The 26199-nt window shown below is 41.4% G+C and overlaps 1 protein-coding gene across 1 annotated transcript in view; it reads right to left on the reverse strand.

The window, feature by feature from the left end:
* The window catches only part of SLC5A1 (solute carrier family 5 member 1), a 72712-nt gene that overhangs the window by 9867 nt on the left and 36646 nt on the right, over nt 1-26199 (reverse strand). Inside the window, exons 6-13 of the mRNA XM_055323362.1 lie at nt 13289-13394; nt 12594-12674; nt 11139-11359; nt 10759-10894; nt 9231-9338; nt 6804-6954; nt 4505-4673; nt 787-1002 (exon numbers count right to left, since the gene is read on the reverse strand). Of these exons, the coding sequence (XP_055179337.1) occupies nt 787-1002; nt 4505-4673; nt 6804-6954; nt 9231-9338; nt 10759-10894; nt 11139-11359; nt 12594-12674; nt 13289-13394 (1188 nt within the window). The remainder of the gene's footprint in view (nt 1-786; nt 1003-4504; nt 4674-6803; nt 6955-9230; nt 9339-10758; nt 10895-11138; nt 11360-12593; nt 12675-13288; nt 13395-26199) is intronic.

Below are 26199 nucleotides of genomic sequence, written 5' to 3' on the forward strand. Positions count from 1 at the left end.
TAAAAAGTTAACAAAGTCCTTTCTCTTTCTTTATGGGTTAATATGATCTTGGGTTAACTCTAGCTCTGTTCCTTGGAAGCCTGGAAAAGGTAAAACATTAGCTATGTTGGATTACCAGATAATACTGCTTATGGTTAAAAATGACCTATAACTGGAAATCTTCATCTGCACCGGGGAGCTGTGAATAAATCCTAAACCAAGGGTGACATCTAGAGTTAAAAAAGAGTAATTGCCATTTCTGGAGTCTTGAATCAATTAGACTTTGATATTGTTTGAAATTTATCAAATTATACTGATAGTTGTTTGGAGGGTTAATCGGGGGGAAAATTAATGGTATATCAGACTTCAAATTTCCCTGGGTGTGGTAATTTTTGTAATTAAGTATGTCCCTTGTCGGGACCCGTGGAAGTTATGCCATGGAACTGCTAGAAGAAATCTAAGTTCCTATTTGAGACATGAGCATGTAAGCCAGACTAACTCTTGTGCTTAACCATGTGATTCATTCCCTTGCACCTGTGCTGTCTCTTGGGGAGCAGGATCCAGAGAACAGCTTCTGGACCAAAATATGTACTACTATGAGGACTCTTGCTGAAGACACATGCTTGATATTGCTTTGCTGGCACACCATATTTTCTGCTTGTGTTTTTCTATGTAAAACCAATCTCAATCATGGACTGTTGTAGTCATGTTAGTGTGAGAAATCTAATTGAGCAAAGGACAACAAGGTGGGTGTTGCAGCATGAGCATGAAACAAGGGCAGGACACATCCCCAAAATGGATACTCACATGCACATCTGGAATTGGCTTGGTGAAGAGAGAGACAACCAGGATGATGACGACAGAAATGACAAAGAGGATGATGGCAAAGTAAAGGTAGTGCACTCCACAGATAATCGTGGGACAGTTGCTGGGCTGCATGCAGCTCCCAGTTCCATAGGCGAATTCAGTCACCATACGGGACACCCCAATCAGAAATCCTATGATCAGTCCCCAAAAGGCTCCCTGTGAAAAAAATCCTGAATTAATTAACACTAAACACATGAAACAGCTAGGCATTTCTGGAGCAGGGGGAGTGGGAAAAGGCAAATGAATAAAAATGAGACAAATGATAGCTTTAGGTCTTCTAAAGCTAGAACTTGGCATTCAGAATATGACTAGGAACGTGATGTCCAGCCCAGGCGTTTAGTGGGTGTGTTTATCATGTGTCAGTGACATACCTCGGTCATAAAATGAGATTCATAATATAATGGAGTACAGTGTCTAATACTTGGTATCAAATGTCAACCCAAAGTCTTAATTCCAAAAACTCCCTTTAATTTTAAAAAATAATTTGAATCTCCTCCCTCTAGCTACTATCACCACCAATAATTTGAATCTCCTCCCTCTAGCTACTGAATGTGTCCAGATTTAGACATATTCAGATGTAACCTAAGTATCTGGGAAGTAATTGTATTCCTTGAAGACGCTGAAAAGCGAATTGGGTCTTTTGAGGATGGAAGAGAAAGGAATGTTTCCATCAAAACATAAGTACATGGGCGTGACTGGGTGGCAGGCGCTGAGGTGGGCACTTGACGGGATGAGCACTGGGTGTTATTCTGCATGTTGACAAATTGAACAACAATAAAAAATAAATTTATTAAAAAAAACATAAGTATTGCTTTTTTCATTAGCCTCTCCTAAAGATCCAAAGTCACTGTTTTTAATTTGAGAACATAAAATTATACTGTGTGTATTATATTAAGTTTTGGGTTTAAATGTATTTTTTTAATTTTTTTATTTATTTATGATAGTCACAGAAAGAGAAAGAGAGAGAGGCAGAGGCACAGGCAGAGGGAGAAGCAGGCTCCATGCACCGGGAGCCCGACGCGGGGTTCGATCCCGGGTCTCCAGGATCGCGCCCTGGGCCAAAGGCAGGCGCCAAACCGCTGCGCCACCCAGGGATCCCGTAGTTTTGGGTTTATATTAAGTTTGGGTTTCCATACTAAAAATATGGAAAGTCTTTAAGAGACTAAAAATACTGGAGTACAATTTTTTCAGTTTTTTTTAATCCCTTCCTTCCTTCTTTCCCCTCCTTCCTTACTTCCTTCTTGCTTCCTTTTGGTCAGTCCACATCTAGAGAACCAGGTCTTAATCTAGAGGCCACTTTTTAAAAGGACCAGTGACATAATGGTCCTTTTGTGGAGGGTATTATTCAGAGTGAAATAAGTCAATCGGAAAAGGACAAACATTATATGGTCTCATTCATTTGGGGAATATAAAAAATAGTGAAAGGGAATAAAGGGGAAAGGAGAAAAATGAGTGGGAAATATCAGAAAGGGAGACAGAACATGAGAGACTCCTAACTCTGGGAAACACTCAAGGGGTAGTGGAAAGGGAGGTGGGCGGGGGCTGCGGGTGACTGGGTGATGGGCACTGAGGGGGGCACTTGATAGGATGAGCACTGGGTGTTATGCTACATGTTGGCAAATTGAACTCCAATAAAAAATAAAATAAAATAAAATTTTATGACTAAGGAAAAAAATAGTATTGATAAAATCTGCTATAAAGCTTTCATTCTCTTTTGGCAATTAGCCTCTTCCTGTTCCTTCGATCTTATTCTCAAGAGGCTCTTGAAAAATCTGAGAAATTTTGACATTTTCCTCAAGCCTTAGAGTAACCCTTCATCATGCACCATACCTGACCAGTCCTGAGAATCACTTTGCAGTCTCTACGTGCTACTCTCCAGAGACTCTAGTCTAGGCAAAGGCTTCTCAACCTCAGCATTGTGGTATTTGGGCTCTTTTGAGGGTGGGGGGTGAGCAGGGAGGGAGCTGTCCTGGCTATTGTAGAATGTTTAGCAGCATCCCTGGCCTCCACCCACTAGATACTAGTAGCATATTCTGAATCATAGCAATCAAAAATGTTGCCAGACATCACCAAAAGTCCCCTGGGGGAAGGGCAAAATCACCCCCAGTTGAGAACCACTACACTCTATCTCAACTCTCAGACTTATTTTTTGAATACCCCAGTCCTTTGTTGAATTGAGTGTGTTTTTAGTCCACAACAAAAACCAGCTGGGTTTCTAGCCACATTTCACTAACTTCTATTTTAGAAATTTCAGCTTCTGCCAATCCCTATTGAGATATATCCTAAGAAGGGATCCCTGGGTGGCTCAGCGGTTTGGCGCCTGCCTTTGGCCCAGGGCGCGATCCTAGAGTCCCGGGATCGAGTCCTGCATCGGGCTCCCGGCATGGAGCCTGCTTCTCCCTCTGCCTGTGTCTCTGCCTCTCTCTCTCTCTCTCTCTCTCTCTCTCTCTCTCTCTGTCTATAATAAATAAATAAATCTTTAAAAAAAGAGAGAGAGAGATATCCTAAGAGTGTGCCCATTTCTCTAACCCATCATGATCACTTGCAGGTTTAATTCTGATCTCTCAAGGGTATTTATCTGTGCGTGCAGTTTTGTGTTACCACCAAATCTGGACTATGTCCCTAATGGTAAATGTTGAATGAAGAGAGTCACATGTAATCTTGCACTTCAAAGTTGGGTCACTCCAGTGAACTACTTCCCAAGCATATATTTGTTTCTGTCCTACTGGGAGAAAGGAGCTGTCTCTAACCAAAAACTGTCATCATTTATACTGCTTAGACAATAAGATACATAGTCAGCACCCCCATTCTATCTCATCCTTCGAGAATGTAGGTGGTTTGATACAAAGACAGCTGAGCAACACCCCAGTCAGAAGGCATATCCAAAGGCATCCTTTTCATGGTGTTTCAAAACCTGTAACAGCACCCCAAATGAAAACCCAAACTCTTCAACATGGCTTTCAAAAAAGCTACTCCTAGTTCAACTTTAACTTGCCCTTTTAGCGTGTTTTCCATTTTCCATACACACAAACTCCCTTTCAAGCCAGATGAGATGCCTTTCAGGACCCTCACCCTCACCCTTATCCTTGCATTTCTGCCCCTGAGTGCCAGTACTGTTCTCTCTGCTTTTAATACCCTCTCTTCCCTCTCAGTTTCAGCCCATTCTAATATAGCCTTTCTGTGAATCCCTTCTCATGTTCTGTGGCAAATTTTATCCCTCAATTATTATCTGCTTTCTGTTGTTTTGCATATAAACAGCTTGAGCATCAGGACTTCATCCTTCACTGGCTGGAAGTGCTGGCTGGAAAGCCAAGCTCACTGCAGAACCACTGGAGGTAGCCTGTGCTAGGACTTCCTCTGGAGCTGCTTGCCCAGGGACTATAAACTTCTTGGATACTGTCATGTTATCAGGTCAAAATCACCCAGATTGAATGGAAAATGTACGTCACTTTTTGGTAATGAGTTTGGAACCTGCAGCAAGGAGGAGAGGAGAATCCAAAAGAACATGAACCCAGGAGAGTCCCTAAAGGCTTTCCCATACAAACTTTCAGCGGTACATCTATTCCTGCTTGAGATCCCTGGGAAATAGAATCCATCCCATTCAATGGGCATTTCTGTATCCAAGTGGCTTTTCAGGACATGCATAAATGATACTTACCTGCTCATTGACTCTCTTGCAGAAAATAGCAAGCAGGAAGACAGCTGCAATGGGTGGTCCCAAGTAACTGGTAATGGACTGGATGTAATCGAAGAGCTGCCCACTTTGTGCTGACTGCACAATGGGTACCCAGGCAATGCTGATACCTATCAGCACCAGGATGAACAACCTGAAATCAAATCCCCACAATACAGTGTCAATAAATGGCTCTATGTGAGTAAATATATATTGCTATGTATCAAGTGTGTGTGTGTGTAGCAAATATATACACATAAATGTATTTATATGTGTGTATATAATTTCATTTATTATATATTATATATACATGGTGTGTGTGTCTGTGTGTGTAATGTGACACAGCAAGGAAAAATAATTAGCAAATTCATTCTTGAGGCTTTTTTTCCCCTCTATATTCTGCCTCTTTGGGAAAGTTATCTGTGCCTGTGAATAAGTGAAATGCACTTGATTAACCTAAACCAGTCACTGCCGTAAGAGAATCACACTCTGACAAGAGTAGAGTATTGGAACAAGGGTATGGATTTGGGAGCCAAATGGTCCTGGATTCAAATTTTCTTTTCTCTGTGTGACATAGGATACCATGCTTAACCTCTCTGAGTCTCAATTTCTCCATCTGTAAATTGGGAAATTGAAATTTTAGACTAAGGATTAACTATAGTAAAACACCTAGGAAACAGTAGGGAGTCAATGAATAGTAAAGGCCATAATTTTTATTTTCTTCCCCTTCTCCTCCACTTCCTCATAATAAAGTGAAAGCCACAGCCCAAAAGAGTTTATAAAGGAACAGTCTAGATAGAAAAGGACACTATCAAGTATTTCCAGATCTCCTCTTGAATTTTACTTGAAGTCTTAAAGAGATTGGAGGGTTCCCTTACAAGCTCCTCTCACTTGTGCTCTTAATTAGAAAGAAGTCTGCAATTCCCTTACTTCATTTCCATAAACTTAAGGCAAAAGAGTCTTAAACTAACCTCTGAAAAACAGTGTTTTCACTCATATATTTCTCTCTCTGGAATGCCCTTCCCACTGCCCACCATTTACCTCCATCCTACCCACTATTTTGGACTTAGCTCAGGTCTCCCTCTTCTAGGGTCTTTCCCCAACTACTGCATACCATGTTCACCTCTTGGTTGCTTTTATAGTTCCCATAGCAAAGTCTGGGATTGTTTCCTGTATGCTCATCTAGGGCAAGGATAAGTCCCAGGACAGTAATCATGAGATGCACCAAAGAATGAGCCCCAACAACCTTACAGCCAAGGGAGCCAGCCCTGAGCAAAGCAACAAAATGGTTCTCTTCTCATGTTGCATCATAAGCCTTATAGATAACAGGGGGATAAAACAGTAAAGTCCTTTCTAAGGAAAAAACCAGTCAGGGTGATGGTGCTGCTTTCTGCACAGCAAAGTACAGAATTCAGGCATTGTCAGATTTCCACTAGGTACCAAATATCTCATCACCTAACAATGGCCTATCATTTTCCCTTTCCTTCCTTTTCTCTGATCTTATTGATGAGTCCCATGAGGTGGAAGCCCATACCCCACACACACACTCACTGTGAAACTTTCCCTTGACATCACAAGGACTTGATCCACCTGCTCTGAAGAAGGTGACCTGCCCTAGCCTCACAAAGAGACATAGCAGAGTTTTGGTTAGTCCTCTATCCAAAGCATCTGTTCTATGGTTAGTCAATATTATGAGTACCTCTGACCCATGTATTAACCTTCTGGCTTTCAGTATCCTATTGTGTCCATTATCCCATTTGGCCATAACAAATGTTCATATATTCTGGTGTTTTAGACTTTACAAAGCATGTTGCCAAGCACGGTATCACTTGACCCTCACAACAGTCATGCAAAATGTTGCACCAAAGGGTCAAGGCATCAGAGGCACCTGGGCCTTGAAGACGGCCCATGTGAAGAGCTACAGTGTAGAAGGCTGAGAAGGGTCATGCAGGGCAATATAAAGGGCCTTGGACAAGGACTCAATTGCCCTGAGTTCCAGTCGTGGCTCTGTCACTGTCCAGACTACCTGAATTTAGGCAAGATGAGCCTCATTTGTTTGTTGATAAACTAGGGTTACATTAGATGATATCTGATGTCATATCTTACTCCAGACAGAAAATGCTTCATGATCTTCAATTTAAAGTTAAATACCACTGAAGTACAAATATAACTGGCCACAGAAGTTACTCCCATTCTACCCAAGCATCTACCAGTCTTCTCTACTTTGGGAGGTAGCAGAGCATTCAAACTTACATGGTAGGTAGCAAGAAAAAGCTGCACTTACCTTCCTGCAATCATAAGCTCTTTCTCAGATGCTCCCTTTCGGACCTTGGTGTAGATGTCCATGGTGAAGAGGGTACTGGCACTATTGAAGATGGAGGTTAAGGAGCTCATGAGAGAGGCCAACATGACTGACAGCATCAGACCTCGCAGTCCTGAAAGAGAAAGAGGTTCTGAGTGGTACACACAGCAACTCAGCTCTTTTGTACTTGGGAATTGTGAGGATTCAAGGTTTGTTTACCTTCTGAAACTATGCCGTGTTCTCCAACTTATCTCTCCAGAAACACTAGACATTTTAAGGAAAAGACTGTGGCTTTAAATTATATTGTGAAAAAAAATGAAAATAAATAAATAAATAAATAAATAAATAAATAAATAAATAAATAAATAAATGATTATATTGTGAGCCCAAAGCAGTCAACAAAGAGATAAGGACAAAATATATATGAAGTAAATACTTTGTAATTAAATGGTGGTGGTGGTGAATGGTGATGTTGGTAATGGTGTGTGTGGTTTCATCTAGGAGGACTTTTATAAGGCCTTTTACTCAAAAATTTCATGGCATAGCAGAAAGATTGAAACTAGGGTTCAAAAGATGAGGTTTTCAAGAAAGTGAAAATCTAGGCACCTGGGTGGCTCAGTAGTTGAGTGTCTGCCTTTGTCAGGTCATGATCCCGGGGTCCTGGAATTGAGTCCTATATCAGGCTCCCTGCAGGGAGCCTGCTTCTCCCTCTGCCTATGTCTCTGCCTCTGTGTGTGTGTGTGTCTCATGAATAAATATTTTTTTTTTAATTTTAGCGGCCTGTTGGAGAGGGGGCAAGACGGCGGAAGAGTAGGATCCCCAAGTCACCTGTCCCCACCAAATTACCTAGATAACTTTCAAATCATCCTGAAAACCTACGAATTCAGCCAGAGATTTAAAGAGAGAACAGCTGGAATGGAGTGAGAAGAGTTCGTGCTTCTATCAAGGTAGGAAAAAAAATTTTAGTGGCCTGTGGGTGGCCCAGTCAGTTGATATCTTGATTTTGCCTCAGATCGTGATCTCAGGATCCTGGGATCAAGCCCTGCATTGGGCTTCATGCTCAGCGGGGAATCTGCTTCAGGATTCTCTTTCTCTCTGGGAAACAAACAAGGGGTAATGGAAGGAGAGGTGGGCGGGGGTGGGGGGGGATGACTGGGTGGTGGGCAAAGAGGGGGGTACTTGACGGGATGAGCACTGGGTGTTATACTATGTGTTGGCAAATCGAACTCCAATAAAAAAATATACCAAAAAAAAGAGATTCTCTCTGTCTGCCTCTGCCCCTACCCTTGATCATTCATGCTCTCTTTCTCTAAAATAAGTAAATCTTTTTTTTAATGTTTTAAGTCTTAAAAAAAAAAAAGACAGAGAACTAACATAAACACTCCCACATAGCTCAGTGTAATCCAAACCTGAACTCTAAAAGAACCAGCCATGTGACTCTTCAAATTGCAACCTTAATTAATAAGCAGCCCTGCTCAGCAGAATAGTTAACGATTACCTCCCATTTGTACAGAATTTGAATGAAAATGGTTTGCCCAAGGTCACACATCCAGTTTGTGGTTTAAAAAAAAAAATTCAATTCCAGCCTTGAGCAGAGTTAAGCAAGCCAGACCGCCAGTTGCTGTGTGGGCTTGGAAAAAATCATTTTCCTTCCGTAGGTCTCAGTTTCCCTAACTATAAAATGAAGAGGTCTGACTAGATAGTCTCTAGGTGACCTCTCAGTAATAAAATTTTATAAGTTTATTGTAAATTTTCCTGATCAATACCTTTGAAATTTTAGTCTCCTGAGACACCTAACCTAATGAGGTTTGCATCCCTTGAGCCAGAATTAGATTTTCCTTCGACATGAAACATGAACAGTAGCCCCATAGGTCTACCCCAAAACTGTTAACTACTCTGGACTACAAGTATTCAACTGCCTAGGATAACACATTCTCTTTAGTGAGAAATCCCCTTGTGGCCCATCCATCTACTGCCTCAAACTTCCTTATACTACCACTAATATTGCTCTACACTTCCCTCCAGGTTTTTCCTTGGAATACCAATTCATTCTAAAGGAAAAACTTTACTTAGTTCAAGCTTCCATGTTAATGTCTGTTGGAGAGCTCCAAAATACCTCCTATATGAGCATGAAAAAGTTGGGTTTTTCACTAGCACATTTTCAAATCACCACTTTTCCATACCTGACTGGTGAACACATGGTAGGTCTCATAGAGCTCAACAAAGTCATATGTCTCCTTTCCACTGAGGGAAGATATGTTCAAAAACTGAGGACACCCAGAAGGAGGCCTTCCCTACTGGGCCACCAGGCTCAAAAATTGCTTTTCCTTAGAGGACCACAGAAATCTACATAAAGTATAAGACAAATCAGCCTCCAAAGAAAGACTTTGCCAGCAAGATGACTCTCACCATCAGGCATGAGCTCCACCACCAAGGTCGGGTAAGCGATGTTGGTACAGCCAACCTCAGTACCACAATATTTCTTACATTCCGAGGGGACGGTGCAGGCAACTTTTTCTAGGGAAAGATGAAGAGCCATGTCAGCAAGGAGACATCGGGTTCTGACAGACATCAGCATTTCAAGATTTGCTTTCTTGAAACAAGGCTTCAAACAGGACATTCCTGCCCAAAGCCCTGAATTGGTTCCACAGAGAGTACAGCTTCAAGCTGCACCCTTCTATCCCATGCCCCTGCCTTGCTGGTATGCCCATCTCCAAGATCTGACCAGGGAGAAAAGCATTCTTAGGCAGAGGAGAGGGAAAGCAAAGCAATGCTCAGGGTGAGAAGAGAGAGGGCACAGAGTTTAGACTTTAGCTAGGCCTCCCTACAACTTAGCAGTGACCATTGTCTTGTTTCTCCTGAAGATCACAGTGACCTTTAGCTCCCAATTTTGAGGTTTATCTGAAGTAGCTTTTTTGCAAGTAGGATTGAACACCCAGATGACTGAGGGAATTCCCCAGTGGGAGAGCTATTAGGTAGTACTTCCAAAATGTGAAAAATCTGGGGTAGAGAGAGACAAGAAGTAGCCTGTGAGGGGAAGGGGAAATAATCTAGAGACGTGGAGAAAATTTTAGTAACTTCTTTAGAGTTAAATCAATAAACATTTATTAGGTATCTACTACAGATATATCATTTGGTGCTGTTCCCTAGAGCACTGATTCATTATAGCACTATATGATATAATTTTATGTGTGTTATACCCATTACAATATAAATTATTCAGTTAGGACTATTTTTCTCATGACAAATGAGCCAGTTTAGGAGTGTAAGAGACCTATTAGGAACACTATGAACAGCGAGTGGCAGCAAGTGCCCCCACATTGTCTTGTCTTCATTTTGGGAGCTCACCAAAGTTTCGCTCCATGGTGCTCCTTTTTTGCCATTATTTAATATTCCAGGAAACAATTTTGACCTATGATGGCTGACCAAAAAAAAGAGCAAATGGCAATGCTGAAGAAGCCACAAAAGGGTCAAGAAAGATGCTATTACCCTAGATAACAAAGTACAAGGCTCAGGGCTCTTCAAAGAAATGGTCCAAGAAACAGGGCTCTGAGCATCAAGCAATTAGAGACTGGTCAGGGTCCTTTGACATTAAAGACATCATACACACTACCATAGCCTGAGGAAGACTGAGCAAAAAGTTAGCAAATATCAGTTGGAAGGACCTGTATACAGCTGGAGGTATACCATGACTTCAGAGAATTTGCAAAAAGGGAAAAAGTAATTGTCAGTGTAAGGAACCGGGAAAGACAACCCCAGAGGTTCTGTGACTTCAAGTTGTTCACTACCTAAAGGGAGAACAATAATACTTGGTAATTGTGGCAAGAAAAAAAGAAGGCGGCAGAAGAGGAAGAGCAGGGAGCTACAAGGTTTTAGAAGTGACACAGAACCAGGAAAGTGGGTGAGAGGGGCTGCTGAATCCAGCAAAGGGCATCACCTGTGTACAGAATGCGGCTGATCATCCCTGGCATCACCATAAGGAACATGGGCAGCAGCTTCATGTACCCACACAGGATACAGCCGGCCTTCACATGAGACATGTTTTTGGCTGAGAGGCAGCGTTGCACAATGACCTGCCAAGGCAAGCCAGTAAGAAAGGGATGCAGGCCAGAGATCTCTCAATGCCCTCTGGTTATTCTCAGTTCCACATGTCCTTGGTCCTTGGCCTTGTACCCCCTTGTTACTAGGGCTCAGTGACACCAAACTACATGAACCCTGCCCTACTATACCCAACACCACAAGTCATAGAGACAGACAAGAGTCCCTGTAAAGACCTGGAGAACACCCCCATCCACCCTACACATCCAGCATGGGTACCTGATCTGTGCACCAATACCACAGGGCAAGGATGGACAACCCAAAGATGAGCCCAGGCCATGGCAGATCTCCACTGATGGGATCTCGGAAAATGTGAAAAGAGTCAGCTCTTGGTGTATAGCATTCTTCCTTAACGGTGAAGTTTCCATCAGTAATCACAGTTGGAAGGGCGTTCATGTACTTTGTCATGAAGGCATCATACCCTCCCACTTCGTGAAAAGCTGGAAAACATCAGCAATAAACATATTAAAACTCTCCACTCTGCATTCGGTATTCCTGAGAATGCCTGAGACACCACCCTCACTGTGTGGTCTTGGACAAGTCACTTTCCTATTCTGGGCTTCAGTTTTCTTGTCCATTGAATGGGATTATTAACCCTGCCCAGGCTTCAGGGGGTGCTGGGGGGACACAGGGTGGGTAGCAACTGTGAGTGTCCAAAGCAATAACCTGTGGAAGTATTTTCATCACAAACCTTTTTTAAAAGGAAAAGTATTTGAATTATTAAAAGAAACACCTTGGTTTTGAAGATTCAGAAATGTTTTTCCCATCACCCTTCACTGTCAGCAGCAGCCTTTAAAATCCTGCATGAAGACCTAGAGACCCACAGACTCAGCCATACCACCCAGGGCCACAGCAGTGTGGTAGGATGGACAGAGAAAGGGTGAGGTGTCTGGAACCCTACCACCTCTTTGTTGTGCATCCTTGAATAAAGCATTCCACCCTCTGCCCTGCAGATTCCCCTCCCACAAACAATTACCACTAGGGAAAATCAAACGGAAGCTCCTGAAAACAGAATAGAGAGTTGATAATAGGCTTCACAGGACACAGAGTGGGGCCCTCCAAAAAACAAAATGCATTATATATTATTCCATAACAAGTACTTCTAGGTCTAGGGTCTCCAGTCTTGTCTTTAGGATTTCAGACAAAATTTCAAAATTGGGGTCAGGTGCCAACATAGACTGGTTATTTTTTTAATTTTGTCAAATAAGGACATAAATAAGAAAATGATCACTTACTATCATCAATTCATTAAAAAGGGACATTTAACATCAAATATAGACAAGATGTAATCTGAGGTTTAAAATACAACATCTGAATATATTTAACTTGATGGATATTTAGACATCTCTTTTTTTGTCCAGTTTCTCTGTGGAGGGAAGACCATGACATCAGAAGCCCACGCTGGGGACCACTGGCTCAGTCCATCTAGAGAGAACAGTAGGGACCAGGTATTGCCTGGGCCAGGACCAGCCTGAGGTCTCCAGGGCTGGGGAAGGTGCCCTTACACACTCACTAGAGTAGCCAATCCAGGTTAGACCACTCCCCTGGGGAGGGCAGAAGATGCCCAGCTCACTGCCTGGGCCAGTAGCAGGCAGGGAGGCTAGATTTGCTTCTTTCTCCCTAGGCTTCTTCCTCTGCCTCCCTGCCTCCTCAGTCTGCCCCAGCCCCACTTACCAAACCCAGTCAGGATAAGAGACCCCACCAGCATGATGGCCGTCTGCAAAGTGTCCGTGTAAATCACAGCTGCCAGGCCCCCTAAGCAGGCAGAGGAAACAATACATGTCACCTCACATACAAGGACCACTTGTCAGCCTACCTCCTTTGTCCACTCCTTGCCCCTCTCTCTCTGCACATCCTCTGAGCACACCTCTCAGTCACCTGTCTGCCTTTCCTTCCTTCCCTCCTTTGCCTTGTTACAGCAATCATTTAAACTACCAGGCCTTATTTGCTCCCACACACACCCCAACTACCTCCCATTGACCACCCTTCTCCACCCAAATGCATCTGCTTGCTCAACCTATCCTAACCCTATGCCATGCCCATTCCTGACTCTATTCCCTTGTTTTCACTGTCCCTGCACCTGGCACCCTCCTTGATTCTCCTAACTCAGCCAACTTCTATCCATAACCTGGAAGGCCAGTCCCTGCCCCACTTCCTAGAAGAAGCTACACGAACTATTCCAGCCAACACTGGAGTTTTCCGGAAGCTCCCTATAACTTGTTAGGGTCTGAATGTTGGGACTCAGCAAAGAGTCCATCCTAAAACTATTTCCTTGGTGTATCTCTGTATCTCTCTTCCACAATAGAAGCCAAGTCTCCTACTTCCTCCTCTTTTCCTGTGCTTTTGCTGAGTCATTTGTATGGACTCACCTGTGATTGTGTAAAGGCCAGTGATTGCCAATAAGATAAAGATGGCCAGGTAAAGATCAAGACCCAAGGCCATGTTGATAAATATGGCCCCAGAGAAGATATCTGCCTGGAAGAAGAGAAGAGGCAGAGTTAAGGGTGAAGGAAGCCAGCTGCCTGAAAGCTGAACCCCTGCCCTGGCAGAGGCACTTCAGTTGCAGAGATAGAGAAGCAAACTTGAAAAGGGTAGCAGAAGGTGTCTCCTGAGTAATATCAATGCCTGTGATTTCTGAGCCCAATGTTGACCCATATCCCCTTGCCTTTTGGCTAAAGTCCCTCAATTAGAGGTTCATATTATTATCCCCAGTTAAGAATATAAAGACAAGAACTGCACAATTCCACATATATAAGGTCTCTGACATTCAAATTTATAAAATCATAAAAAATAGTGAAAGGGAATAAAAGAGAAAAGAGAGAAAATGAGTGGGAAATATCAGAGAGGGAGACAGAACGTGAGAGACTCCTAACTCTGGGAAACGAACAAGGGGTGACGGAAAGTGAGGTGGGCGGGGGGTTGGGGTGACTGGGTGACGGGCACTGAGGGGGCCACTTGATAGGAGGAGCACTGTGTGTTATGCTATATGTTGGCAAATTGAACTCCAATAAAAAAAACACATCAAATTTATATAATCAAAGACTAGAATGGTGATTAACAGGGGCTGGGGGAGGGGAAATGGGAAGTTATTAAACAGGCATAAAGGTTCAATTAAGTAAGATAAGTAAGCCCAAGACATCTGCCACACAACATTATACCTATAGTCAACAATAATGTATTTTACACTTAAAATTTGTCAGAAGGATAGATGGCATGTTAAGTGTTCTTACCACAACAAAATAAAATAAAAAATAGAAAAATATGAGTACCTCAGAGTCATACTCTATTCTTGAGTTTCTCAACAAGCTTTATTCCAGATGATAATAGATATCCAATGAAAAAAAGGATTCCCTAGTCAAAGAGATTTGTGAAATGCTGGATTATTCTATCTGAACACAACTGAATACACATTCTTCTAGTGTACATGGAACTTTCTCCAGAATAGACCACATACTGGGTAACAAATCAGGTCTCAACCGATATCAAAAGATTGTGATTGTCCCCTGCATGTTTTCAGACCACAATGCTTTGAAACTAGAACTCAATCACAAGAAAAATTTGGAAGAAACTCAAGCATGTGGAGGTTAAAGAGCATCCTACTAAAAGATGAGTGGGTCAACCAGAAAATTAGAGAAGAATTTAAAAAGATTCATGGAAACTAATGAAAATGAAGATACACCTGTTCAAAATCTTTGGGATACAGCAAAAGCAGTCCAAAGAGAGAAATACATCGCAATACAAGCAACCCTGAAAAAATTAGAAAAACTCAAATACACAAACTAACCTCCCACCTAAAGGAACTTGAGAAACAACAGCCAATAAAACCTACAACAAGCAGAAGAGAGTTAATAAAGATCCAAGCAGAACTCAATGAAGTAGAGACCAGAACTGTGGAACAGATCAACAAAACCAAGAGTTAATTCTTTGAAATTATTAATAAGATACATAAACCATTAGCCAGCCTTATTAAAAACAAAAGAGAAAAGTCTCTTTTAATAAATTAATAAACCATGAATGAAAGAGAAGAGATCACAACAAAAACCAAGGAAATACAAATCATTTTAAAAACATATTATGAGCAGCTATACGCCAATGAATTAGGAAATTTAGAAGAAATGGATGCATTTCTGGAAAACCACAAATTACCAAAACTGGAACAGGAAGAAACAGAAAACCTGAATCGGCCAATAACCAGGGAGGAAATCGAAGCAGTCATCAAAAACCTCCCAAGTCACAGAAGTCCAGGACCAGATGGCTTCCCAGAGGATTTTTTTTTTATTTTTTTATTGGAGTTCAATTTGCCAAAATACAGCAAAACACCCAGTGCTCATCCCTGCCAAGTGCACCCATCACCCAGAAACCCCAACCCCCGTCCACTTCCCCTTCCACTACCCCTTGTTCGTTTCCCAGAGTTAAGTGTCTCTCGTGTTTGTCACCCTCACTATTATTTTCACTCATTTTCTCTCCTTTCCCTTCAATAACTTTTATATTCTTCCCAGGGGAATTCTATCAAATGTTTAAATATAGACTATATTTATATTATTTACATTTATATTTAGAATAGAAGCTATTCTGGACGAATCCTTCCAAACTCATTTTATGAAGCCAGCATCACCTTGATTCCAAAATCAGACAAAGACCCCACCAAAAAGGAGAATTATAGACCAATATCCCTGATGAACACAGATGCAAAAATTCTCAACAAGATACTAGCCATTATGATCCAACAATACATTAAAAAGATTATTCACCATGAACAAGTGGGATTTATCCCCTGGATGCAAGGCTGGTTCAACACTTGTAAAACACTCAACGGGATAGATCATATCAACAAGAGAAAAAACAAAAACCATAGGATCTTCTCAATAGATGCAGAGAAAGTATGTGACAAAATACAGCATCCATTCCTGATCTAAACTCTTCAGCGTGTAGGGATAGAGGGAACATTCCTCATCATCTTAAAAGCAATCTACGAAAAGCCCACAGCAAATATCATTCTCAATGAGGAAACACTGGGAGCCTTTCCCCTAAGATCAGGAACAAGACAGGGATGTCCACTCTCACCACTGCTATTCAACATAGTACTAGAAGTCCTAGCCTCAGCAATTAGGCAACAAAAAGACATAAAAGACATTTGAATTGGCAAAGAGGAAGTCAAACTCTCCCTCTTCGCAGATGACATGATACTGTACATAGACCCAAAAGAGGGGATCCCTGGGTGGCTCAGCGGTTTAGTGCCTACCTTCGGCCTAGGGTATGAGCCTGGAGTCCTGGGATCGAGTCCCATGTCGGGCTCCCTGCATGGAGCCTGCATCCCTGTGTGTGTGTGTCTCTCATGAATAAATAATAAATAAATAAAATCTTAAAAAAAGAAAAGAAAACCCAAAAGACTCCACCCCAAGATTGCTAGAACTCATACAGTAATTTGGCAGTGTGGCAGGATACAAAATCAATGCCCAGAAATCAGTGGCATTTCTATACACTAACAATAAGACTGAAGAAAGAGAAATTAAGGAGTCAATCCCATTTACAATTGCAACCAAAAGCATAAGATACCTAGGAATAAACCTAACCAAAGAGGTAAAGGATCTATACCCTAAAAACTACAGAACACTTCTGAAAGAAATGGAGGAAGAAACAAAGAGATGAAAAAATAGTCCATGCTCATGGATTGGAAGAATTAATATTGTGAAAATGTCCATGCTACCCAGGGCAATTTTCAAATTTAATGCAATCCCTATCAAAATAACATGGACTTTCTTCAGAGAGTTGGAACAAATCATCTTAAGATTTGTGTGGAATCATAAGACCCTGAATAGCCAGGGGAATATTAAAAAAGAAAACCATAGCTGGGGGCATCACAATGCCAGAATTCAGGTTGTACTACAAAGCAGTGGTCATCAAGACAGTGTGGTATTGGCACAAAAACAGACACATAGATCAATGGAACAGAATAGAGAATCCAGAAGTGGACCCTCAACTTTATGGTCAACTAATATTCGACAAAGGAGGAAAGACTATGCATTGGAAGAAAGACAGTCTCTTCAATAAATGGTGCTGGGAAAATTGGACATCCACTTGCAGAAGAATGAAACTAGACCACTCTCTTGCACCATACACAAAGATAAACTCAAAATGGATGAAAGATCTAAATGTGAAACAAGATTCCATCAAAATCCTAGAGGAGAACACAGGCAACACCCTTTTTGAACTTGGTCACAGTAACTTCGAGCAAGATAAATCCATGAAGACAAGAGAAACAAAAGCAAAAATGAACTATTGGGACTTCATCAAGATAAGAAGCTTTTGCACAGCAAAAGAAACAGTCAACAAAATTAAAAGACAACCTACAGAATGGGAGAAGATATTTGCAAATGACATATCAGATAAAGGGCTAGTTTCCAAGATCTATAAAGAACTTATTAAACTCAGCAGCAAAGAAATAAACAATCCAATCATGAAATGGGCAAAAGACATGAAGAGAAATCTCACAGAGGAAGACATAGACATGGCCAACAGGCACATGAGAAAATGCTCCGCATCACTTGTCATCAGGGAAATACAAATCAAAACCACAGTGAGATACCACCTCACACCAGTGAGAATGGGAAAAATTAACAAGACAGGAAACAACAAATGTTGGAGAGGATGTGGAGAAAGGGGAACCCTCTTGCACTGTTGGTGGGAATGTGAACTGGTACAGCCACTCTGAAAAACTGTGTGGAGTTTCCTCAAAGAGTTAAAAGTAGATCTGCCCTACGACCCAGCAATTGTACTACTGGGGATTTACCCCATAGATACAGATACAGTGAAATGTCAAAACATCTGCACCCCAATGTTTATAGCAGCAATGTATACAGTACCCAAACTGTGGAAGGAGCCTCGGTGTCCATCGAAAGATGAATGGATAAAGAAGATGTGGTTTATGTATACAATGGAATATTACTCAGCCATTAGAAACGACAAATACCCACCATTTGCTTCAACGTGGATGGAACTGGAGGGTATTATGCTGAGTGAAGTAAGTCAATCGGAGAAGGACAAACAGTGTATGTTCTCACTCATTTGGGGAATATGAATAATAGTGAAGGGGAATATAAGGGAAGGGAGAAGAAATGTGTGGGAGATATCAGAAAGGGACACAGAACATAAAGACTTCTAACTCTGGGAAATGAACTAGGGGTGGTGGAAGGGGAGGAGGGCGGGGGGTGGGGGTGAATGGGTGACGGGCACGGAGGGGGACACTTGACGGGATGAGCACTGGGTGTTATTCTGTATGTTGGTAAATTGAACACCAATAAAAATTAATTTATAGAAAAAAAAAAGAAGATGTGGTTTATGTATACAATGGAATATTACTCAGCCATTAGAAACGACAAATACCCACCATTTGCTTCAACGTGGATGGAACTGGAGGGTATTATGCTGAGTGAGATAAGTCAATCGGAGAAGGACAAACATTATATGGTCTCATTCATTTGGGGAATATAAATAATAGTGAAAGGGAATATAGGGAAAAGGAGAAACAATAAGTGGGAAATATCAGAAAGGGAGACAGAACATAAAGACTCCTAACTCTGGGAAACGAACTAGGGGTGGTGGAAGGGGAGGAGGGCGGGGGGGGGGTGAATGGGTGACAGATACTGAGGGTGGCACTTGATGGGATGAGCACTGGGTGTTATTCTGTATGTTGGCAAAGTGAACACCAATAAAAAATAAATTTATTATTAAAAAAATGAAAATAGAACAATAAAATAAAATAAATAAATAAAATTTATTAGAAAATAAATAATTAAATAATTTAGAATTTTAAAAAGAGAAAGATGAATGGATAAAGAAATGTGGTCTATGTATACAATTGAATAGTATTCAGCCAGTAGAAACGACAAATACCCACTCTTTGCTTCGATGTGGAGGGACCTGGAGGGTTGTGCTGAATGAAATAAGTCAATCGAAAAAGGACAAACATTATATGGTCTCATTCATTTGGGGAACATAAAAATTAGTGAAAGGGAATCAAGGGAAAGGAGAGAAAATGAGTGAAAATATCAGTGAGGGTGACAAAACATTAGAGACACCTAACTCTGGGAAATGAACAAGGGGTAGTAGAAGGGGAAGTGGGTGGGGGGTTGGGGTGACTGAGTGATGGGCACTGAGGGGGCACTTGGTGGGATGAGCACTGGGTGTTGTGCTATATGTTGGCAAATTGAACTCCAATAAAAAAATTCTTTAATAATATTCAACAAAGCAGGAAAGACTATCCACTGGAAAAAGGACAATCTCTTCAATAAATGGTGCTGGGAAAATTGGACATCCACTTGCAGAAGAATGAAACTAGACCATTCTCTTACACCATACACAAAGATCAACTCAAAATGGCTGAAAGATCTAAATGTGAGACAAGAATCCATCAGAATCTTAGAGGAGAACACAGGAAACACCCTTTTTGAATTTGGCCACAGTAACTTCTTGCAACATACATCTAGGAAGGCAAGGGAAACAAAAGCAAAAATGAACTATTGGGACTTCATCAAGATAAAAGCTTCTGCACAGCAAAAGAAACAGTCAACAAAACTAAAAGACAACCTACAGAATGGGAGAAGATATTTGCAAGTGACGTATCAGATAAAGGGCTAGTATCCAAGTTCTATAAAGGACTTATTAAGCTCAACAGCAAAGAAACAGACAATCCAGTCATGAAATGGGCAAAAGACATGAACAGAAATCTCACAGAGGGAGACATAGACATGGCCAACAGGCACATGAGAAAATGCTCCGCATCACTTGTCATCAGGGAAATACAAATCAAAACCACAATGAGATACCACCTCACACCAGTGAGAATGGGAAAAATTAACAAGGCAGGAAACCACAAATGTTGGAGAGGATGTGGAGAAAGGAGAACCTCTTGCACGGTTGGTGAATGTGACCTGGTACAGCCACTCTGGAAAACTGTGAGGAGGTTCCAGAAGTTAAAAATAGATCTGCCCTATGACCCAGCAATTGTACTACTGGGGATTTACCCCAGAGATACAGATGCAGTGAAAATCCAACACACCTGTACCCTCGTGTTTATAGCAGCAATGTCCACAGCAGGCAAACTGTGGAAGGAGCCTCGGTGTCCACTGAAAGTTGAATGGCAAAGAAGCTGTGGTCTATGTATACAATGGAATATTATGCAGCCATTAGAAACGACGAATACCAACAATTGCTTCAACGTGGATGGAACTGGAGGGTATTATGCTGGAGTGAAGTAAGTCAATCGGAGAAGGACAATCATTATATGGTTCCACTCATACGGGGAGTATAAAAAATAGTGAAAGGAAATAAAGGGTATAGGAGAGAAAATGAGCAGGAAATATCAGAGAGGGTGACAGCACATGAGAGACTCCTAACTCTGGGAAATGAACAAGGGGTAGTGGAAGAGGAGGTGGCCGGGGCTTGGGGTGACCCCGTGTCAGGTCCTGAGCCACCACTTGATGGGATGAGCACTGGGTGTTATACTCTATGTTGGCAAATCAAACTCCAATTTAAAAAACATACGGGCAGCCCTGGTGGCGCAGCGGTTTAGCACTGCCTGCAGCCCGGGGTGTGATCCTAGGGACCTGGGATAGAGTCCCACGTCAGGATTCCTACATGGAGCCTGCTTCTCCCTCTGCCTGTGTCTCTGCCTCTCTCTTGCTCTCTCTGAATGAATAAATAAATAAATCTTTTTTAAAAAATAAATAAAAATAAAAAACATACAAAAAACAAGAAATGCTGGATTAAATAAAACTAAGAAAGTTTCTTCACCACACTACTTCCCTGAGCCTTTAATATACAGACGGCATGTACTGTGAATCCCCAGGAGAGGAACATGGTAAATGACCCTTGACAAACTTATTTAACTGTGGAACTCTGTTTGCCAAGGAATAACTATTAACACCTTGAGATTCCTCCAACCCACCTATGAACTGCTGCTCTAAGCTATCATCCATCATTTACACCTCAGTGTGCAAAAGTTTATCAGATCTATTCCCCAACACAAGTACTAAAAAGTCATTGACAGGGAAACCCCACCCATACTCTGGAGTGAAGAGAATCTTTAGCAATATCATAGTTTTATCTTTCAGTCCAGATGGAGTACACCTTGACTCAAACACAATCAGAACATCACCAAGAATCCCTTGCACAGCAGGCTTACTTCTAGGTAGTTTTATCTACATTATCTCAAGAAATTTTAGGGAGAAGTGTTTCCTCTTCACCCCAAAATATAACTTCACAAGTTATATTCTTTTTTATATAAATTTATTTTTTATCGGTGTTCAATTTGCCAACATAAAGAATAACACCCAGTGCTCATCCCATCAAGTGCCTACCTCAGTGCCCATCACCCAGTCACCCCCACCCCCGCCCACCTCCCCTTCCACCACCCCTAGTTTGTTTCACAGAGTTAGGAGTCTCTCATGTTCTGTCTCCCTTTCTGATATTTCCCACTTATTTTTTCTCCTTTCCCCTTTATTCCCTTTCACTATTTTTTATATTCCCCAAATGAATGAGACCATATACTGTTTGTCCTTCTCCGATTGACTTATTTCACTCAGCATAATACCTTCCAGTTCCATCCACGTCGAAGCAAATTCACCAGTTATATTCTTGATACAATTTTCTTTCTCTTCCCTGCCTCATTTATCCCCATAAAAAAAAAGTTTTACCTGGCTGGATGGTGCAGTTGATAATTTAAACCAGCAAGCAGTGGAATCACCCAAAATGAATATTCATGGAAGCTCCAAAATACCCCTGGGATGGGTAGTATTAAGGGATGATCATGGTAAATCTATTATTTCCAGATTGCTTGGTGTGAAAGAAACTAGAACTCCCCTAAATGCAATGCACAAGCTATTTCATTGCATAAAACCTAATATATTTCAGGGCGTATAAAGGGCCACCCAGTCATAACCCTGGGAATGGTGCCCTTGCATCTCCTCTCCATTCTTAGTTTCCCCACCCCCACCTCCTTACAACTCCTTGGGGCCCTCCAGTGGCTCAGCTCCCCACCAATCAAATCTCCTAGTTGGCAGAGAGTTTGTCTCACACCAAATCCAAGTTTATATGCTAATGCACAACCCTCTCTCCCAAGATGGGTCTCCTGAAGACTGGCACCATATCTCCTCTGCAGATTCTCTAGCCCCAGGGGACCCCATATCATTGTCTTTCTTAGTAAAGGAGGGATCATAGAGTCAGAATGTAAGGAGAGAATAGTGACTTAGAAAGAGACCACAGGGATGCCTGTGTGGCTCAGCAGTTGAGCGTCTGCCTTTGGCCCAGGGTGTGATCCCAGAGTTCTGGGATCGCATCCCACATCAGGCTCCTTGCGAGGAGCCTGCTTCTTCCTCTGCCTATGTCTCTGCCTTCTCTCTGTGTCTCTCATGAATAAATAAATGAATAAATAAAATTTAAAAAAAATAGAAAGAGATCATACACACAAGGATTAGTGGTCAGAAGACCTGAGTTTTAACACCAGTGCTGCCATTATAGGACTGAGTGACCTTGGATAAAACATTTCACCTCTCCATGTCTCTGTGTTCTCATCTTTAAAGTAATAAGCTCTGATTCTGACAGCTTATGATTCTCAGTAGCTGGCACTGGGAAAGTCCTACAGTCAAAGAAAGCATTCCCCTCCCAGGTCCTGTTCCACTCTATCCTATAAAACCAAAGAGGAAGAAAGACCCCCCAGATGCACAGCAACTTTGCTAAGAGTTTCATATCCACTCCTTCCTGACTCTGCACACTGAGCCACTGGAATTGCAATGAATATTTATAATGCTGGACCCTTCCCTCCCATGCCTCTGTATCATCACATAAAGTTATTTCAGTTGAAGGGGCCCCATTTATTGATTACAATGGAATGCTGTTAAGTGCATACACTTTTCTTTGGTGGGTTAGCTAATAAGCATATATGGGCAATAAAAGGCTGTTACTGCCTTAAAAATGCCCTTGTTTGGTTTATTTTCCAAAATATCTCATTTTTAATGCTTTATGACAACATGCCATAGGAGACTATGCTGTCATTAATATCGGCTTTCCTGGGACATCTGGGTGGCTCAGTCAGTTAAGTAGCCCACTCTTGATTTTAGCTCAGGTCATGCATGATCTCTGGGTCCTGGGATCGAGCCCTATGTGGGCTCTGTCCTCAGCAGAGAGTCTGCTTAAGGATTCTCTCTTTCTGCCTCTGCCCTCACTTGTTCGTGCTCTCTCTCTCTCTCTCTCTCTCTCCCTCAAATAAGCAAATAAATCTGAGAGGAGGAGGGGCAAAGGGAGAAGCAGACTCCCCACAGAGCAGGGAGCCTGACATGGGGCTCTATCCCAAGACCCTGGGATCATGACCTGAGCCAAAGGCAGAGGCTTAACCAACTGAACCACCCAGGTGCCCCTCAAATAAATAAATAAATAATTTTTTTAAATTGGCCTTCCTATCTTCAGTCACAAATTACAACACACAACTCCTAAGATAATGCTACAATTAAAGTCCAATAAGACTTTTCTTTAAAGATTTTATTTATTCATGAGAGACCGAGGGAGGGTGCACAGGCACAGGCAGAGGGAGAAGCAGGCTCCATGAAGGGAGCCCGACGTGGGACTCTATCCCAGGTCTCCAGGATCTCGCCCTGGGCTGAAGGCGGCACTAAACTGCTGAGCCACCTGGGCTGCCCCGCAATAAGACTTTGAGGAAGTGTTAGGCTAATAGAAATCTATTTCCAGCTACCAGGGCAAATAAAAATTTCTAATAAAACCTCCCTCATGAATTGAAATCTGGGGCAAATTCTATCTCTTCTATCTCTCATGAGCCACTCCTAACTTCAAGAGTAAATTCTGCCCTTAGAACTCTGAAAGCCAGCAGGAATGCCTCTGGATATTGCACCATACCTAAGCTCACGTCAGCCCAAGTGCTCTGACATTAGTCTTTGAGTCCTAGGTGTCCAAACTTTATCTTCTTCATTAGTTTTTTTTCTGCTCCATATTCAGGGAATTTTATAGTTTACCAAATGCTTTCAGATACAATCATTGTTTTGATCCTCAAAACAAGGTATTAAGATAAATATATTGACTCCGCTTTACAGATGAGGGATACTAAATTGATGACAAGCTCAAAAGCTAAAATCTGGTTGTCTTCAAGTCCAATGACTTTCACAATGTTGAAAAGTAGGGGTTCTCTTTTCTGGAATATTTTCTGCAGACAACAAGATCTTTTATCATTTAAAAAACATTTTTTTACTTACTTTTAAAATAAAATAATTTATGGGTATAGTTGGAAAAAAACAGCACAGAAAGCTACATACTGAAAAGTAAAAGTGTCCCTACTGCCATCACGTGGACCAAAGGTAAACACTGTTGAGAGCTTCTGTTCTACCAAAGGATTTCTAAATGTCTTGCAGAAAATTCTATGTCATCCATTACATTCCACATCCCCCAAAAATAATAATTATCAAGATGGAAAATATGTACAGTTTGATGCTAAGATGGGGAAGAAAGATGACAAAATGATATGCACATTCCAATTGGAAGTCTGTAAAAGAAAGTACATAATATGGGCAAAGCCGCAATACAAAATATCTGTATTAAAGTCATGGGATTATGGGTGCTTTTCCACTCTAGATTTTCTTAAATACAGTTGTTCCATTTTTCTTACAGTTTCAAAAGTGGGACAAGCAGAAATTTTAAAACACATTATATTCTTCATGGGTATATAAATATACATATATATGTAGTAAAAATATAAAAACATACCAGAAGAAAACATATCAAGTCTAAGGCATGTGTAACTTTTAAGATGGAAGGAAACAGGCCCAAGAAGGGTAGAGATATTTTCCATCATATTTGTAATGTTTTTTTTCCTTTCTTTAAAAAAATGACAGATTTTTTTTTATTATTGGTGTTCAATTTGCCAACATATAGAATAACACCCAATGCTCATCCCATCAAGTGCCCCCCTCAGTGCCTGTCACCCAGTCACCCCCACCCCCCACCAACCTCTCTTTCTACCACCCCTTATTTGTTTCCCAGAGATAAGAGTCTCTCATGTTCTGTCTCCCTTTCTGAGATTTCCCACTAAAAAAAAAATGACAGATTTTTTAAAGATCTATAGAATCTGGGTTGTGGTATTTACTATATTAGTATTCATACTTTTCTGTATATTTGAAGTATTTTGTTACTTTTTTATTTATAAAAATAGGGGAATGAATAGGGAAATATACCACCAGCATCAATAGAAAAGAACTCTTCTATAATCCTAAGGGACCATTTGTTTCACAGCTCTTCCCAGATTGCTCCCTCTCTAAGCTCCTCTTAGCCCTTAACAAAGGGGGGGGGAGGAAGAAAGGAAGGAAACAAGCAAATTTCCCCAATGTTGCTAAGCAAAACCAACTTGAAGTGAAACCGAAAATTATCATATTCTAGACTAAGGGTCAGCAAATTTTTTCTGTAAAGGTAGAGGTAATAAATGTTCTAGGTTTTGCAGTCCATACAGTCTCTATCTAACCTGCTCAACTCTGTAGTTGAAGGATGAAAGCAGCCACAGACATACATAAAGTGAGTGTGGCCATGTCCCAATAAAACTATATCTACAGGGGTACCTGGATGGCTCAGTCAGTTAAACATCTGCCTTCTGCTCAGGGTCCTGGGATCCAGACCCAGGTAGGGCTCCTGTTAATGGGGAGTCTGCTTCTCCTTCTCTCTCTGCCTCTCCCTGTCACTTGTGCTCTCTCTCTCTCTCCCTCAAATAAATAAAATATTTTTAAACTATATCTACAAAAACAAGCAGTTGGATTCAGCTCAAAAGATTTGTTCCCATCACTTTGAAAATTTGGCTGAACAATGTCCATAACACTCATGGGAAATATTAAAATTACAGATTCAGTTGTAACACCTCTTAGAGTAACTGAGTCTCTGACCACGAGACTTGTACACGTTACTTCATCTCAGCTCTGATACTTTGAGACCCTATGATTTTATATTTGTGCTTTTGCTGCCCATTCTGGTCCGAGTTATATCTGAGCACCCAATAAATCCTGCCTGGCAACGACATTTGAGATGGAGAGCTCCATTGCTCAAATTTCTCCTTTCATTTGTGAAAGTGAATGGCTCAGGTAATGAGTGTTCAAACCTTAAGCAAAAGCCAAACCTCTTATTTTCACTCAAGGATCCAAAATGGACAGTGGAATTGCTGTAAAAGTTTATTGCAGTCATGTTAATAGCGCCAGCATATATTAACAGGGACATTTGGTCATCACATGTAATTCAT

This window comes from Nyctereutes procyonoides, unplaced genomic scaffold, assembly GCF_905146905.1.
Source record: "Nyctereutes procyonoides isolate TBG_1078 unplaced genomic scaffold, NYPRO_anot_genome, whole genome shotgun sequence".
In the NCBI taxonomy this organism is placed as follows: domain Eukaryota; kingdom Metazoa; phylum Chordata; class Mammalia; order Carnivora; family Canidae; genus Nyctereutes; species Nyctereutes procyonoides.